Raw genomic sequence first — 17,507 nt, 5'->3', positions numbered from 1 at the left:
GCCCTGGCCAGTGTGTGTGGTGAAACAGAACAAAGCTGTTTACCTCATGTTGGTCAGGAAGCGGGGTAGGAGGGCCCAGCGGGTGGTCCCAGAAACCCCTTTAAATGGGAAAGCCAAATTGTTTGCATACGGTAGCCCGCTTGCATTTGGGTTGATCCAGCTCCATATCTAAAGGTACCTCACCCTGGACTGCTTGCATCTGTCCTTCAAGGTTTCTGGAAAATTTGAGGGAGGGGTTAGTAAATTATACTTTGCCCCCTCCCCCAACTTTGGGTTCTGAACTAATTGTTATATTAGATGAGAAGAATTTGAAGTATTTTAGGAACAAACCCTTAGAAACTGAAGGAGTAAAGGAAAGGCATTTCCTTCTCAGCTTTAATGGGGAAAAGCCACTTTCCACAAACATCTAAATTATGGGTTGTGGAATTAAATGAAGGAAGTACATTAATTGTGAATGAACAAATAGAAGTAAGCCACCTCCCTCTCCTGGGCCTAGTCGTTTGCATGTGTCTCACTCTGACCCGAGTGAGAGTTCAGTTAACTCTCTCCTAAGGATGGAAGTGTGGAGTCTTGTGCAGAGGATGGCTGGGGTTTGACCTTGAAATTATATGGATTAACCCTCTTGAGAACAAAATGAAATAAAAGCTAGTTTCAGGCAGCTGTGTAGGCTTGTGCTCATGTTTTGTGAGTGGATCTGGCAACATAGGTATGATTGTGTGTGTGTGTGTGTGTGTGTGTGTGTGTGTGTGTGTGTGTGTGTGTGTGTCTGTGTGTGTGTGTGTGTGTGTGTGTGTGTGTGTCTGTCTGTCTTTCTTTCTTCCCAATCTGAGGATAAAGGCTAGTGGTGGGAACGAATGAGAATTACTGTTTAATATCAGGGAGAAACAGCCATGCTGCATTTCCTAATGGTCCAGCTGAGCCTGTCTGTCATACACTGAGTGATAGTTGGCCATAGGATCTGAGAGTTGTATGCAAGGGGCAGGCCCGGGATAGCTCTCATTTTATGCGCGGCCGGTTGCTCAGCAGACTCAGTTGTAATAGCCCCATGTGTTTGGGCTGCCAGCTGGAATGTCCCACGGCTTGTACAGAGCTCGTGGTCACACTGATAGGCATGTTGGCAGAAAAGAAGCTGTGGAAAGTGTCTGAGAAAGATAGGTTGTAAAGTGGGGGCTTTCCAGGGCAGCTTTCATTTGGAAACCTTGTTTCCAGTGCCTTGTTCCTGTGCTCTGGATGATTGTGGTGCCAATTCTCATGGACTTGGTCATTGTGTGGCTCAGCTGTTGTTGGGAGAAGTTGTCAAAAGGACTTTACTTTTCTCTTTCCTATCTTATTTCACAGTCTCAGAACTTTCTGCTTTCTTGTGCTGTATATTGGAATGGCTTTTAAAATCTTATGTCTGGTCTTTTATGTACCTAGGAAGAATAGATCCAGTCTATTCCGATTTCCTCAACAAAAAGAGCTTTCCACCTATTTTCCATTAGCTGGCTCCAGGGTCTTTGTTTCCCCCATGTCTAAAAGGAATACTGTCGTATTCTTTGTTAAGTAAAAGAACTAGCATATGTTATGCGCTAACTTAATAAAGTAAAATGGGAAGTTTCAAACATAGAGAATTGTTGTTTTGTTTGGTTGTTTGGTTGATTTCTCTGTTAAGATTAAGATTGCAGTGATTTTGTGCTTTTGCAAAAGAAATGTCAACTTTTCAATTTCCTTTCAACAAATCCACTTAGGTCACAGGCAGTATGGACATACTTGAGCTCCCCCTTGTGGGGTTCTGAAATGTACCCAATCACAAATAAAACAGTATAGTTTGAGTCTCCCTAAATCAGAGAATCTGAAATCCAGAGTGCTCTAAAATCTGAAAAATTTTTAGCCCCAGAAGGATACCACAAATGTGATAGTTCAATGTATACAAATATTTTTCACTGGCAAAATTACTTTAAAAGTACTGTGTAGGGTTAGGGATTTAGCTCAGTGGTAGAGTGCTTGCCTAGCAAGCACAAGGCCCTGGGTTCGATCCTCAGCTTCCAAAAAAAGGGGAAAAGTACTGTGTAAAATTATGTCCAGGTTATATGTATAAAGTATATGAAACATAAGTGAATTTTGTGTTTAGACATGAGTCCCATACTCAAAGAGCTAATGATGTATGTGGAAATACTCCAAAACGGCAAATTTCTCTTTTCAAGCCCCCAAAATAAAAACCACTCAATCTCTAGTGGTTTCTATTTTTTAGACTTCTGCTGAGTGTGTTAGTCTTGCTTAAATTGGCGGGTTATAAAAATCACCCATGCAAAGATTTACTGAGAATAACAGAACATTTGCTTTTAAATCATATCAGGTCACTGTGTTCTTAATGCTTAATCATGTTTAAATTGTCATTCTGAACTCTTAATATTATTTCTCCATTTGGAGAAATATTAGAGGAAAGAAAACTTTTTAAAATTAAACCCACCTTTTTATAAATGTGTGCTTTGAAAATATATTTTTTTCCATTAAAATTGGAATGTTCAGGTCGGAAGTACACACCAAGTATCAGATTTTGATCTATTCTTTTATGTTGGTGTTTCTTCCTGTTAGGTGGTTGCCTATTCAAGCTTTCTCAGTTTTATGGTATCTGTGACCGCACACACCCTCTGTTAGGTCAACAGCCATATAGCAAGTACCTGCTTAGGCAGAAGCGTGGAATTGAGTGCTTATGATCTACTGGAGATGGTAGACCTTGACCAAATTGTTACAATGTAAGTGAGGAACGTTAGGAAAAGTTAGGTAACATGTCCATGTGTGAGTGATAGCTGGTTATTCAGATATGACTTCTGGGGGCGAATTATGGCTGAGGCGTGAAGGGTGAATTTGATAGTAAGTGGCAGGGTAGGAAGGCTGGGTTCACTGCAAAGGAACAGCAATTTCAAAGATGCCAACTAGAACAGTGAAGCTGGAATGTGGACATGAAGGGAAGATTAGATGAGAGTACACTTTGTAATTTCAAGAAAGGATCGGACACCAGGAAAACCCTAGAAGGGTTTTAAGCAAGTCACTATGTGATGGAGTTTGGGTATATATAAAAACTTAAAGCTTAAAGAACAAACTGTTCTGCTTGGTTTTGAGACACAGTGTAGCCCAGGCTGGCCTTGAACTTTCAGGCCTCTTGCCTCAACCTGCACATGCTTGGGTGGTAGTTGTGACCACCATGCCTGGGTCACCATGTGAACTCTTCTTTGTGCAGTATGGAGAGTGGAGCGGAAAGGGACTGGGAGGAGGTCACTGCACCGTGAATTTCTCTCTAGATTACTGATGGTGTAGTTATTTAGGCTTAGTACTCTGTATGGCAGGCACTGGGCACTGCTGTGTGCAGAGCAGAAAGGCCTCGTTTCCAGAAATAGGCAGAAGACTGGGGTTAGGCTGGGGCACGTTTGCCATCCTGCCTCCATTGTGTTAGGAATGGAGACACGCGCACAGGTTTAAGGGGGACTGAGGAGGCTGGGGGGACTTGATTTAACGGAGGGTGGGAGCGTGAATTGAAGTTGGTTTCTCGGGTTTTGATGTAAGGAGCTGTGTGAATAGTGACAGGCCTGGTAGACAGTGGTGCTGGGATGATGGATGAGTTCAGGGCCGCCATGTGCAACAAGGTCTGCACTGCAGAAATACGTGCGGAAGGCCCAGCTTATTGGAGAGCTCCGTTGGGAGGTGCGGAGGGGAACACAGGAAACACAGCACCCAGATCAACCGAGTCAGGACACAGAAGCAAGACAACCAAGAGTGAGAAACCACTGTTAAAAGGGGGTCCTGTTGGACCAGGCTGTGTGGCTGTTACTTGAGACTGCCCTTTAGTTTGGACCAATGGTGGACCTTTCTGGTGCCTGTCTTTGGTTGAGAGACTTGTTCAGACTTTTACTTTGGGAGGCTGTGTGGAGGTTCGAATGAGAGCACGGAGGCCCTTCTGCCCTTGACTGAAGAGGGGCCCTCCTCCCCATAGTCACGTATTGAACGAGAAAGGGTCCGCATCTGTGCAGTCCCACTCTGCAGTGTGTGCAGTTTCAGCAGGGGCACACATGGAGGGAGGAGGAAGACACTCTTTAGCCAGCCAGATCACAGTGGCCCTTGGAGGTCAGCGGGGCAGATGGAGCCTCTAGGCTGCCCTCACACCCTCATATTATTGTTCTGTTTCAGACTGGGTAGAATATTAGTTACTAGACGTAATTTTGGAAGTTGTGTGATCTCACTTACATGCTCAAAGTATCTTAAATATTTTGCACTCTACTTAAAAATGTAACATACTTTATTCATTTTTTTTCTGCACTTTAATTGTATGAATGAGCTAAAGTAATTCATTTTAGTATTGAGGAATGAACCAGTGGACCCAAGGCCTTCACAAATATCAAAAAGCATTTGCTTTATCATTGAGTTACACCCTGGCCCCTATAATGCATTCTTATGTGATGTACTTGAGCAAGGCGTATACTAGCAAATCAAACTTGATGGTTGTGATTCTATTTAACAGTGTCTCCACCTGGAATCAGATGCTAACACATAATGAAGCAAGCCTCCTTTCTCTGATGAGCTTTCCCAATGCTCAGACCCTGGCTCCTGGGCTGAATATGTTTCTTTTATAATGACTATGATAGAGACCTCATGCAAAAGAAGTTCTCATAGGTCAAGTTCCTGACATTTGCAAGCTCTGCTGACCTCCCTGCCTCTTCTCCTGTCTGCAGACCCATCTCCCCACCTGGACAGCTGTGTCTCTCCTCGACTGGGTTGTTTACTTCATTTTTGTGATGTTCTATTAAGAACTCATCCCCTATGGCTGAGATCTTTGAACTTGACAGACTCCTGCATTCTTTGCTTATTCTTTTGTCTTCCATCCATGGCTCATTCGCATGTTAAAAAAAGACAGGCAGTTCACATTTGGACATCTATTTTTGAGGTTTCTATCAGACTCCAGGGTCATGGCTTCTAGTATTTATTGAGCTGAAAGAAGGCACACATTGGAAAACAAAAAAACAAAAAACCAACAAAACCCAGCAGATTGGTTGGATATAGTAGAACATACTCATAATCTTAGCATTCAGGACACTGAGGCAAGAAGATCCTAAGTTCATGGACAACCAGAGCTATACTATGAGAATTTGTTTTAAAACCAAACAAGCGTGGCTTGATGGCTTCTCTTTCAGAGAAGCTCAGTTTGGTTCCTAGTACTGTATAGGGAGACTCACAACTCCCTGTGACTCCAGCTCCAAGGAACCTAATGGTTCTGGCTTCCTTAGGCACCAACACTCATAAGGAAAGAACACACATGCACACAAATGTATGCCTTAAAATAAGCAAAAAACAGTAAGTTGGTTATTACTGGGTAAATCCACTTTTAAATAAAAGTATATTTCTTTGTCTAAACCCAATGTTAAACACATCCTAGACAGTATTCATGTGTATACTTGGGATAGTATATATGCTTCCTGTCTTAGTAGGAACTTTCAGTTATTGCTTCCTTTAGAGTATAAGCTTTGTATTAGCGAAATATACTTCCAGTACAAAATTACATGCAGCATCTAGCAGCTACTCAGAATTTGTTGTTACTGTTAAGTACGGATTATGCTTTTAGCCTCCTCTTAAGTTCTTTTGCCTCTTTCTTCTTTTAGGCAGAAACCACTAATACTACCCTCCTGCGGGTGCAACTGGAATGCAGTTTACACAATAAAGTGTGTCAGCAATTAAAGGTAAAACAATATTTAGCAGATCTCCCTGTTTTCTTTCCTGCCTCTTAAAAATCAAAATCAAAACAGTGGTGCATACTCACCATAAACATGCTATTACCTTAAGTGTTCCTCTTTTTCAAACTACACAACCACAAAGTTCAGATGATTTTGTTTTTGTTTCTGAGTTTTTCTTATTTCCCTACACCTCTCATTTCAGAGTTGCTATCTGGGGCCTGGTGATGCTTTACCCCTGGAGATGAGCATAGTTGTAGCTGTTGAGAACTCCTCAAGGCAACCTGAAGAGAACACTCAAGCCCTGTTAGATCACCTCTCTATTGTCTATGTAGCTACTGCTGAGTCTGCGACCACAGGTAAGGTGGGGTCTTTCCAGTTTTTGTTGCGGGACTGTAGCTCAGTAGGGTGTGCACTAGCTCCTGGCCCGACTCCAGCTAGCTCGGCCAAAAGTGTAAGCGTGGACCCTTCTTCTTGCAGCATGTCTTGGTTTTCTTACATCATTATTCAGTCTTGTCAAAGAATCAAGACAAGGAGCCTCTGCTTCAGGTAGATTGCAGCAGAACTAGTTCTGTCTGCAGCTACTCAGGCCGTGTTAGTTCAGGGAAGTAGGTGACCACTGCAAGCTGTTTTGCATCTGTCTCCTTGGGAATTTTCTTGGCAGTGTGCAGGCAGTAAGCGAATGAAATGGGTATGACTGCCTAAAACCAAATCTTCACAGAGGGTTTGAAGTCCTGACTCTTACTCCAGTGGTCTGAGCTGCAGAAACGCAGTTCCCCAGATCAGGCTGTTTCATGGTTAGTAGCTGATAGCTGGTTGTGTTGGATGTTTAACGACTCGGAGGAGAATTCCTCTTTGGAAACGTGTGTCCTCTTTACTACAGTAGCCTAGTTTGGCAGTTCAGTTTTGAAGAACACTTGCAGGAGAGACATTCTGTGTGATGCATGAGATTTATAATGTGGGCTTTGCTGTTACATATTGGTTATACCAGCTGTGATGGTATCTGTGTGTACATTTATTACTCATTCAAAGAAATGACAAGATGATATGGAAAAGCATAGTTATTTATTAGCAGTCATCTGTGTAGAGTGTGTTGTGCCTTGTCCTTCCCCGCCACCAGTCTCATGCCGGGGACTGAGCCTATAGCTTCCCACATGCACTACTGAACTCTACAGCTTTAATTGTTGAACAAACATTGTTGACCTTCAGTCTTTAGAATTGGATGTAGTAGCAATGGACAGAACTCCTCTGTACTCCGGTTTGTAATTTGTTGAGTTTAGTAATGGGCAGGTAGGCACCCAGGCTGAGAAGACCTTGTCCCATAGGGTGATGGATAAAGAGAAGCCTGCCTTCTGAGATGCTAGAGTCTAATTCCTTCCAAGTGTGTTGGTTTAAATGAGGAAACACATGGCAGTCCAGATAACTAGAGAGCATAGCTTTGCTTGAAGCTTTCTAGTTGGTTCCTGTCGTTCAGACAGAGCAAAGTATGTCCAGTTTCTGTCCTGCATGTTCTTTAGCGTGTGAGAACCCTTATGTTCAGGCAGTTTCTTTGTTTGTTTTGTCTTTGTTTTCATTAGGCTCTCTCTTCCTGTGACTTAAAAGACCCATCCCATGTACATGAAGCTCTGCCTTTGATCCCTATTACTGGACTCACTCTTGCATACACCCCAGAAGGTGCCAGATAAAAATGGCTCTTCCATTCAATTTCAGTGTTGTAGAAACATTTTCGTCTTTTTAGAAATGTATAATGTATTTTACTGTGTTGAGTTGTGGAGAGCCTGTGGTTCTTTGTTTTAACCTCATTGCTCTGATTCTTTTGGACAGGTGAATCTGCAGTAAATATGTTTGTATTGCATTCAGGAAACAGCCTTATTTGGATACAGGTAATTGCTGAAGCTTGTACAGAAGTAATTTGAAATTACAAGTGTGAGTTTTGCTGCAGGTCCTTAGGGATTCCCAGGAGCAGATGCAGAGGCCTTTGTGTGCTGTTCTCTTTGCTGGCGTTTAAACCCACTGTCCTTGCTTGAACCCGTTTATGTGGAGGTTGTCAGCACCCCCTTTCTGCTGCTGTAGACACATCTGCTGAGCAGTTTCTGGGACTCTTGCTCCATGCTGTTTCCTGGTACTCTCCTGGTTGAGAGGAGTAACTTGGTTTTATGTCTTGTTGTAGGATATACATCATCTCTCCCAGAAAAATGCCCTGGCTCTGCAGTTTGAACCAGTACTGCTGCCCACTTCCACAACAAACTTCACAAGAATTGCTTCATTCATTTGCAAAGGTACTCCTTTAAACTGCTGCCTGTTCCCTAGTGGGCTAGTGGGCAGCTTCAGTCAGGGTGGTTCCAGCTACAGGTGAGGCACAGTTTAAAGGAAACCAGGTGAGTTTTGTTCTGTAGACCACAGCCTTTGGCGTGGTTAAGACTGCTGTGGATGCCGCCCGTGTTATGCCATGCCTCTAGGATTCTGAGGTTCAAGCTGCACTCGGTAACTTGGCAGTGGAGTGTGCATTCTGTTGTTTTCACAGGGAGCAGAGTTGCAGGACCCCTGTTCAGTTCACTTGATAAGATGTGATGGTGCATGTCCATAGTGAGTTTAAATACAGCCCTGTGTTCAGTTTCCTACTTACAGTTAAAAGGATTCTGTAAATGAATTCCTGTGGATCTAAATCACAGGAAAACACGCCCAAACTCACTCATTCTTAAAGAACTTCAATTTAAAGCAAGTGGGATATAATTTATAATAGAGCTCAATAAGGATTTAAAAAAAGAGTGCTCATATTCTGTGTTTATAATGAGGAAGGAAAAATGTATGTGTGTTTTCGCTGAGACTTGACGCGGGCTGTTGAGAGGGAAACGGATTAATTTTTATGAAAATTTAAAATGCTTCAATCCTCAATGCTAGTTCAGCAATGTACCCTACAGATATTTAGGTTTTCAAAACTGCCTGGGCGGCATGGTGGCTTGTTCCTGTAGTCAGTTACTGTGGTCATGGAGACTGGATTGCTTGAGGCCTCCTTCTCAAAGAAGCCAAAGCCTGTATGCAGAAACCTGTTTGACAGCAGAGTGGCCTAAGAGCCCACTGGCATGCTGGTTCAGCCTGTCCGTGCATAGAGGGTGTACCTGCAGCTTCTAGGAGGCCTCTGGGCACACCCTGTAAGCAGAATGCCGACATTAGGTGTTCAGTGGGCTCTGAGTGTCCCTGGACGTGGGTAGCATACCTGCAGGGGTGCTCAGGAAAGCACCTGTTTTTGCTGTCTGAGATACTTGGGAAGTAGGATAAAGGTGGGCTCGACTTGGATGGGTTTTTGTTAATGTTTGAATTTGGTTTGGAACCACGTGCACTTTAAGTGGAAGCAGTTTCAGTATGTGAGCTAAAAGTTCACCAACGGTCATGATCTGGATCAAAAGGAGCCTGAAAGTATCGTCTGTGTAAACGGCTTCTGCAGTGCTCACCGGGCCTCACCGGGGCTCTTCCCTGGGCCACTGGATTTCATGCCTTCCCATTCCTTCCATGCTCTTCCTTACTCTAAGTGAGTGGCTTCTCCTGCTGTGCTGAGGACCTCCCCCGTATTTATAGTGAAGACAGATCTTGGTAAAGGAAAGGCTTCCAAGTCCTGACTTCTGTTTTTCCTGGAAGAATTGGGAGGCTGGTTTAAAAGGGGGAGGGAAGGATGTATACTCTACTGTATACTGTACTGTGTTCCAGATGATTAGGAGCCTGCGGTGAGGAGCAGGATGGGAACTTACAGGAGCTATGTCCCCTCTGTACTGCTCACGGAGGCAGCAAGGGCAATTACAGCTGTATAAGTAAACCTGTCTCGTTTGTGTTCAGGTTTAGCAAGAAGAAAGGCGGTGCTTATGCTTCCCATTTGTTTCTTTGTCCCCACAGCAGGTACCTCATGTGACAGTGGACTTGTGGATATGAGGAAAAGAAAAAATGCCCCCGCACTAAGAGCGTGCCTCTCCTCTCCTGTGGTTCAGGGGTGAGCTGACTCTGGCTTTTCCTCAAGTATGGGTTTTGGTTAGGTTTTTTATTTTTTAATGGATTTTTGTTTGTTTTTGTTGTTGTTTTATCATTTGGCAGTGCTTTAAAATCATGACTGTTACTGCATGATTCTTTCTGGACTGGTTTCAGCTTATATTAGCAAAGGTTAGGGGTAGTTTTGGACCAGGTAATCAGAAGAAATTGCCCCTGCAGTATTTTCTGAGTTGTATTTGGATCCTGGTTTTGGCCTGGTCAAGGCTGGGTCACTTCAGCCTTGCCTGTATGTCACTGTGGGTGAGCCAGAAGGCTGAGGGAGATGCTGTTGATAGTTACTGGCACAAAGATAACGTTTCTTGCTCCTGTTTCCTTATTTGGAGGGTCTGTAGAGGACAGACAGCTGTGCTGATTCAGGGCTGGCCCCTTCATGTCTTCTGTTCACAGGTATTTCCGAGTGGATGCCTCGACAGCTCAGTTTCACATAGAGAGGCGGGAGAACGCCACAGGAGTGTGGTCAATATGGTACCGCAGCCATCTTGACCATAGCATCGTATTAAAAGATGTGTTTGTTTCCAAGGAGGCCAAGCACATTTTAAAGGTACATACAGTCCCTTTCTTCAACTTTTAGTCTAGTTTAAGCTTTGTTTAATAGCATACTATGAAACCAATTCTTATAACACCTAATTTTACTTACAATTTTTAAAGCAAATACAGTTTTTTTTCAGAGTTATTTTTAGGAGCTCAATTCATAGTCCTTTTTATGATTAAAATATGTGGTTTCACAAAGTATTTCAAGATTTCTGCTGTGACATCTACACTAGTGTCCATTGAAACTGAAGACTTTGTTTAAAATCATATTTGACTTTTGATGTGGAATGAGTGGAGTAAAATTATAATTTCCAAACGATAGAACAAATTTAGCAATATACATAATGATCTAGTTCTAACAAGTGTCAGGAAGTAACCTCTCATTTTTTTCTTTTCAGGTTCTGAGTTTCCCTGGCCCTTTATTTCTACCCCCAGGCTGTTGGAATATATTTTCTTTGAAACTTGCTGTTAAAGGCATTCTCCTAAATATGCTCACCAATGTATTTCTTACTACGAACACAGGTGCTATTTTTGCAATCCCTCTGCAGATTTTCTCGGCTCCAACCAAGGTATTGTGTACACCACCGTGTGCTGTAGTGTTGATAGCAGTATCATCCTCTTATGGGGTTTGGCTTTTATTAACTCAGTTAAGTTCATCGTCTTGAAGGCTGTCTAAGACAGTGGAGGACATCACCACACCAGTCTTAGATGCTAGACTTGTTGAAATGTGGAAATCATTACTTAGAAAGGTTTTTTCTTTGTGAAATAGTGATTATTTAATAAACTAAATCATCACCAGTAGACTGGTCGATTTCATTTTTCTCTTCGTTGCTGAGGAGCAAACACAGGGTCCTGTATTTCCTAGGCAGAGGCTCTGCTCTTGAGCGACATCCCTAGCTCCCATTCCCAAAGCCTGGTTGAACTTTTAATCCACGTTTGCAGGGACTTCAAGTAAATCGGATTATTCAGTGTTTTAGATAGACTTCTTTTAAGTGGTTCTCAGTTGCTCATAATCATTGAATTTTCTTAAGGGTCCGGTGTAAAGCCTAAAAGGTTCATGAGAGAATTCTTCCTAAAGTCTGGGCAAATTGTGTTCAGCTAAGATTATTTTTAGCATGTCTCATTTTTTTCTTAATGTTTATTTTCATTTAATTATTGCTTCCTTTTGAGCCAAGCTATTCTGTATACTACTGAGTTCTGGTTTTTCACTATGAGACATTCATGCAACCATCTTTATGATTTTTTTCTCACTTCTTAGTTTTGATGTTTCATAGTTAGAAATGCCTCGCCTTTAGCTGAGAATGTGAAGGTAGGACTCTTCACATCAAACTCAGTAAGAGTGTGAGGTCCATCCATTTAGTCATATTTTGAGCAGGAGGGATTTCTTAGTAAATACCCTTCCCCAATCAAGAGAAACACATAAAAATTGATTAAATGAAGGAAGCAGGAGGCAGGCTTCAGCAGCTTGTGGACTTAAAAACAAACACTCCCCAGCCCTGTAGGAGGGTAGCTGCAAGTTAGTAGAGCTCAGTGTACTGTCTAGAGCACTAGGGTAGAGTTCCAAACAAATAGACCACAAAAGCACCACCAGTGTTCCAAGTCCTTGTCGTTCTGGCCATTGGCGATTGCACAGATGGCACTGTAAGTTATGACTGTGGGCATTGGTGATTGTAAGGAAACCACTGTCGTGACCCTGAGAGGCACAGCCTAGACGCCTCGGAGATGACAAGAACAAAGAAATCGCTTCCTAGTTGTTTGGCCTCTGGCTAAAGGGGAGTCCAGTGAGGGAGAGGCTGATGTCTGCTTCCTGTTTTAGTGTGTTAGGATTTTTATGCTGAGTGCTGTGTTTTAAGTTATTCATATATTACTTTTCAATCTAGGAAGGGAGTCTGGGTTTTGAAGTGATAGCACATTGTGGCATGCATTATTTCATGGGAAAATCAAACACAGGTAAGTATTTTGCTTTAGGATTTCTGTAGCACGGCAGTGTGGGGGGAATGGAAAGCAGTGAAAGAAATTAGCATTAACAGATGGGATTAATTAATAATTAATTCTGTTAAAGCAATTGCATCACACTCTATGCTTAGAGAGCATGATCATTGTCAGAATGACCTGAAACAGTTGATAATCCTCCAGACTTAGCCAGGTTACTTATAGAAATAAGAATGTCCTCTTTTTCTTATGTAGCTTGTACTTTTGTAAGAGATTACAAAATAATACTGTTTGATCTTAGCAGCCTTATCACTAGGAAAAACTGGAAAACTGGGACTCTATATTGAAAGCTGATAGAACTTAGCATCATTGGGAATTTTATCTTAGGTCATAGGGAGATATAGGTATATATCTATCCATATATATCAGGAGGTGCTAAGTGTCTTGTGAAACTGAAGGCCTTGGTAGTGATTTGGAAGTTGAGCCTAGGTTTTGGTTTATTTTTATTTTTATCTTTGTACTTTGATTTACTGAAATTTCTGATGTAAAGAGAGCTTTAAAGTACAGGCTTACCTTTGGGATATCCCCCTCCCTTTTCTTCCCAGCACCTCCATTAGTGGAGACAGTACAGGGCAGATGTGTAGAGGAGAGGTACTCATAGACCATTTCGGGAATGTGCATTGCATAGGGTCAACTGCTGGTCTGGGCTCTCCTTGAGAACTGCTGTTAGTCCTTCCATCCCCGACCTACACAGGACCCTGAAAGGTGCAGCTGGTGAGGGTGTTTCCACGGAAGCAGCTCTGCCCTTTAGATACCAAGCTGTAGACAGTGCTGTGGGCACAGTTCTCACTTGTCTCAGGCTGTGTCAGGAGCCATGTGCCTTTACGTCATTACCGTCACATGATTCGCTTTAGTTTTGCTTTTTACATGTTTGTTTAATTTGATGTATCATGCATGTGCCATTGAGTTAGAGGGACTTTCAGAGGAAAGCAACAGAATTTATTCACTCCACAGTTCTCTTAGTTTGTGAAGTTGAACTGTCAGCCCTTGGCATTATTTACTATTTAGTTGTTCTTTGTAAATCTGATTTTGAATCTGATCTAACTTTTAGAAACTCCTACTTGGGATGGAAGCCTTTCTCTGGATCAGTCTACCTGGGACGTGGATTCTGAACTTGCAAATAAACTGTATGAAAAATGGAAAAAATATAAAAGTGGCGATGTTTGCAGGTGTGTCCTCCTTGGGGTGGCAGTGGGGAGTAACTGCTTCCCAGCGCATTATGCACTGGACTTATTAGTGATTGTACAAGCCCCCAGCCTCAGAAGTGTTGACAGGGCAACACAGTAAATACTTCTCAGCCTCCTCAACTAGAGCGTGCTCACCAGGCATTGAAACTTTGCCTTTCTTGTGTTTTATTTCTGTCTTTTGGCACATGCTCATTGACTACTTTTTGCTGACTTGTTTGAAAATAGGCAGAGAATTTCATCTTTGAGCCCTCAGTACTTTATTGGGAAAATCTTTGATAGCCATCATACTGAGGCTCTCATTATTAGACAGTGATTGGAAGTTATTTTTTATATGTAACATTGCAACTTCAACCAACCAGCAAATGGACCAATAATGTATCATATATAGTTCATACTACAAGTTCCCTAGTTGGCTTATAGTACCTGGTACAGCCCCTTGGTTTTAATTCAGGCTCATTCAGGGCTATATCCTCTTGTCTTGTTCTGTAGTCTGTAGACTAGAGCCCCATCTGTTTTCAGTTTTTATCCTGTTGACAATGTTTTAGAAAATTTCACACTAGTGTTGTTTTTTTTTTTTTTTTTTTTTTTTTTGTTATTTGTTTTTTCCTTTACTGGTTTTTCTAGTTTATGTCCATTTTAGTAAGACTACTGGTTGGTTCCCTGCTGGTGTTGTGCTGTTGTGACTACATCACATCAGGAGGCACATGCATGTCATAGTTAGCGTGGTAACATTGAATCATTTGCTGTAGGTGATTTGTGACAGATACTCACCTTGGAGACCGTTTTCCTTTGGTAATACAGTAGTCTGATCATATAAATTTGCTGATCCCTAAGACTTACAAGGTTGTATGATTCATGGACAAGCCTTCTCTCACTTAGACTAATGGCTGGGAAATGGTAAGGCTGAGGGTCACTTTGTGTGGGTTCCGCGTATTTTCACAGGCTGTGCCTTTCAAGCCCCCTTTGAGCATCGCCACAGGTTCTGATTCATGTGTGTATTTTATTTCTGTCATCGTTTTGTTAATTTGTGTGTGGGGTGTGTGTACATGAGAGTGTGGGCGTACACACATGTTCAGAAGCCTGAGCAGGATGTACTAGGTGTCCTCTGTCTCTACCTTTTCCCTTAAGACAGTCTCTCACTGAAGTTGGAGCTCACCATTTTCAGCGAGGCTGGCTACAGGTGTGCTTGCAGCCATGCCCAGCTGCAGAACACCCATCCACTCTCAGTTCTTCCTGACACCCAGCAAGCACTCTCACTGGGCGCGCTCCCCAGCCCCGGAATTAGTAGTTTTGATGACAAATTCAAATTGACTGTAAGTGTCTTTCTGGGTAGCTTGTGTGTCTCTGATGAGGCATCAAAATTGCGGTCCTCCTCTGAACACTTGCTTGCTTGCTAGTAACACAGGTTTTTGGTTTGCGTGTGTGCTTTGTGTGCATGTGTATGTGTTTAATGTCAGATATTGAACTCGGGGATCTGACATGTAAAACGTGCTCATCCCCAGGAAGACATCGCCAGACCTCTAATCAGTCATTCCAAATTCTACCAAAAGCCATTTTCCCAAGAGCTCTTGTTCCTTTGAGAGGGGGTGGTGTTTAGTATTTCCATTTTTTTAAAAAAAAAAGTCAAGGTTGAATATACATGTAAATATACATGTATTATTTTTTTTTTCTTTGTCATTTTTCCAGGAGAAACGTTTTGGGAATGACTCAGTTTGCCTCTGCGAAGAAATCCAAGGATTCAGAACCCCTTGTCTCCTTCTTGCCTCGTTTGCTCGTGGAGCCCGGCCTTGTGCTGAACTTCAGTGCCACTGCCCTCAGGAGCAGCGTGGTAAGGGTGGTGTGGCTCCTCCTTGGTCGGGGACACCCGAGCCTGGGGCTCTCCTAGTACTAGGGTGTTTATACCTAGAGACTGGTTTTAGAAGAGATGAATTCACACACAAACATCATGAGGACACTGAGTGGGGATGTGTTACCAGGACCAGAAGAGAAGCTAAGTTCAAAGCCCTTGGACAAAGAGGTGCCAAGTGGATATGAACTTCCTAAGAGGTGACTGAGTACTCACCAGCTGGCAGTGGAGAGAGGCTTGGTTCACAGCAGCTGAAACGGGTTTCTGTGTCATGGAAGTCTAGAGGGAGCCAGGTTGCTGTCTGCTGCCACCAGTGACCTGGGCACTGTGTCTGTTGACTCGCCTTTAGTGTGTTGGCTTTTCCCCTTGTGCACTTCTCCCACCTCGTCTGGGTGGTAGGAAGGGCAAAGGGAACAAACTAACAGCACGGCCCACGAAGTCCCAGTGGCACACCGCACCCTGTGCTCCCCGAGGCTCCTGGGCACTGTTAGCTTCACTTCCAAGTTTCAAGGAGAGTACGAGGAACTTCCAACTGCCCCTTCCTAGGATTCGTTCCTTTTTTATCTTTATTTATTTAATTGTGTGTGTGTGCAAGTGTGCAGTGGACATCAGAGGACTCTTGATTCTCTCACCACATGGGTTTTGGAGATTGAACTCAGTTTATGAGACCTGGTGACTAGCACCTTTACCCAGGAGTCGTCGTATTTAATGTGGCACACTTTCCTGTCCTTCACTCTCTCTCTCCCTTGACATATGTGTAGTTTTAAGAACTACTGAATGTTAGATGTCGGGCTGCCCTTCCTCTAACTGACTGTGAATTATTTAAGAACAAGGGCATTTGCTTATATAACCAGAATATAAAATGAAACATCATGATGCTGTTACCTAATCTACATTCTGTAGATAAGGCTTTCTAGTCTCTTACCTTACAGGGACTTTCCCTTGGCATCAGATGCAACCCAGGAAGGAGCTCAGTGCACTGTCTTCTTTAATCTTCCTGGCTCTGGCCAGGAAATCATTCATGGTATTACCCACTCTGACACCTAGTGCTAGGGATTTAACCCATGTTAAGCATGTGGTGTACTCCCACGAGGATTTGTGTGGAAATCTTCAGGCTGTTTACTTTCTAAGCTGTGCGATGGCTCTCCTGGTGAGATTCAGGTCACACTCTTTTGGCAGGAATACCTTGGGAGGATACCATGCTCTTTGCCGTGTTAACCTTCCTCTCTTCAAACCTAGGTGAAGTACTTTGTGGTGAGGAACCCGTCCCCTTGGCCAGTCTCCCTGCAGCTCCTGCCTCTCTCCCTGTACCCGAAACCTGAAGCTGCAGTGCGTCTGCTGCACAAATGGTAGGAAGATCTCTGGACAGGCTTTTGGGAACTCCTGTACCTCTTTGTCCCAGGCTTTGTGTGCTGGCACACAGTGAGAACCCATCAGCCTGTACCCGGGAGCCTGGTCCCTGGATGCATGTGGCTTCATGGAAATCTTGGCATTGATTTGTGTGGCACCTTCATTGTCACTGTGCCTGGTCTATCCTCCAGTGGAGCATTCTTTTCTTGAGTTAAACAATCATAATTTTTCATAGAAACTTCTAAAATTGAGAATCTTTTAAATTGTGATGATCTTTCCTAGCATGGGAAGTGTGTTTAAAGACAGGTACAGTGGTGCCTGCCTATAATCCTACCACCTAGAAGGCGGAGATGGGAAGATCATGAGTTTGAGAGTAGCCTGGGCAACATAGTGGTTCACCTATCTCAAGAACGAGTTGAGAGTATAGTGTGAAACAGGATGCCTCCAGGTGCCTAGAGCACCTCACCATCATGGAGTTGTAGATTTACTTAGAATGTTCCTCTTGAGTAGGAAGCTGGGTAGCAGACTTGATCTCAGATTTCTCAGCCTTGGCACTGGTAGCGTGTCAGAACAGACACTGACTTTTAGAGAAAGGAAAGTCCAGGACTAGAGGCCACTCAGCTTTCTTGCCGGTTTCTGCTCCCTTGAGGCCAGCAAGACTTCCCTAGCCGTGTCAGCCAGTGTCTCTAGACAATGCTAGTTCCCATGGGCATAAAGCTGCCGTTGGTTAAGAACAACTCACTTTCGAGTTCCATAGTAAGCCACCTGGAGGAATCAGTATTGCTTCCTATTTTGATCTCTGTTGCTGCGTTTCTTGTTTCATTGAGTAATACTTCCCTGGAACTTACAGATGTGGTAGGTGGG

The 17,507-nt window shown here is 43.2% G+C and overlaps 1 protein-coding gene across 8 annotated transcripts in view; it reads left to right on the top strand.

Moving 5' to 3' along the window:
• Positions 1 to 17,507, top strand: part of Tmem131l (transmembrane 131 like) — a 140,882-nt gene that overhangs the window by 88,369 nt on the left and 35,006 nt on the right. For all 8 annotated transcript variants that reach the window (XM_036190443.1, XM_036190445.1, XM_036190442.1 and 5 more), the window contains exons 8-18: positions 5,631 to 5,708; positions 5,905 to 6,058; positions 7,524 to 7,582; positions 7,870 to 7,978; positions 9,588 to 9,681; positions 10,125 to 10,278; positions 10,667 to 10,837; positions 12,149 to 12,218; positions 13,312 to 13,429; positions 15,134 to 15,275; positions 16,533 to 16,642. In XM_036190443.1, coding sequence (XP_036046336.1) covers positions 5,631 to 5,708; positions 5,905 to 6,058; positions 7,524 to 7,582; positions 7,870 to 7,978; positions 9,588 to 9,681; positions 10,125 to 10,278; positions 10,667 to 10,837; positions 12,149 to 12,218; positions 13,312 to 13,429; positions 15,134 to 15,275; positions 16,533 to 16,642 — 1,259 coding nt within the window. The remainder of the gene's footprint in view (positions 1 to 5,630; positions 5,709 to 5,904; positions 6,059 to 7,523; positions 7,583 to 7,869; positions 7,979 to 9,587; positions 9,682 to 10,124; positions 10,279 to 10,666; positions 10,838 to 12,148; positions 12,219 to 13,311; positions 13,430 to 15,133; positions 15,276 to 16,532; positions 16,643 to 17,507) is intronic.

This window comes from Onychomys torridus, chromosome 6, assembly GCF_903995425.1.
Source record: "Onychomys torridus chromosome 6, mOncTor1.1, whole genome shotgun sequence".
In the NCBI taxonomy this organism is placed as follows: domain Eukaryota; kingdom Metazoa; phylum Chordata; class Mammalia; order Rodentia; family Cricetidae; genus Onychomys; species Onychomys torridus.
Note: the sequence above shows the minus strand (reverse complement) of the source record. Positions and strands in the feature narration are given on the sequence as shown.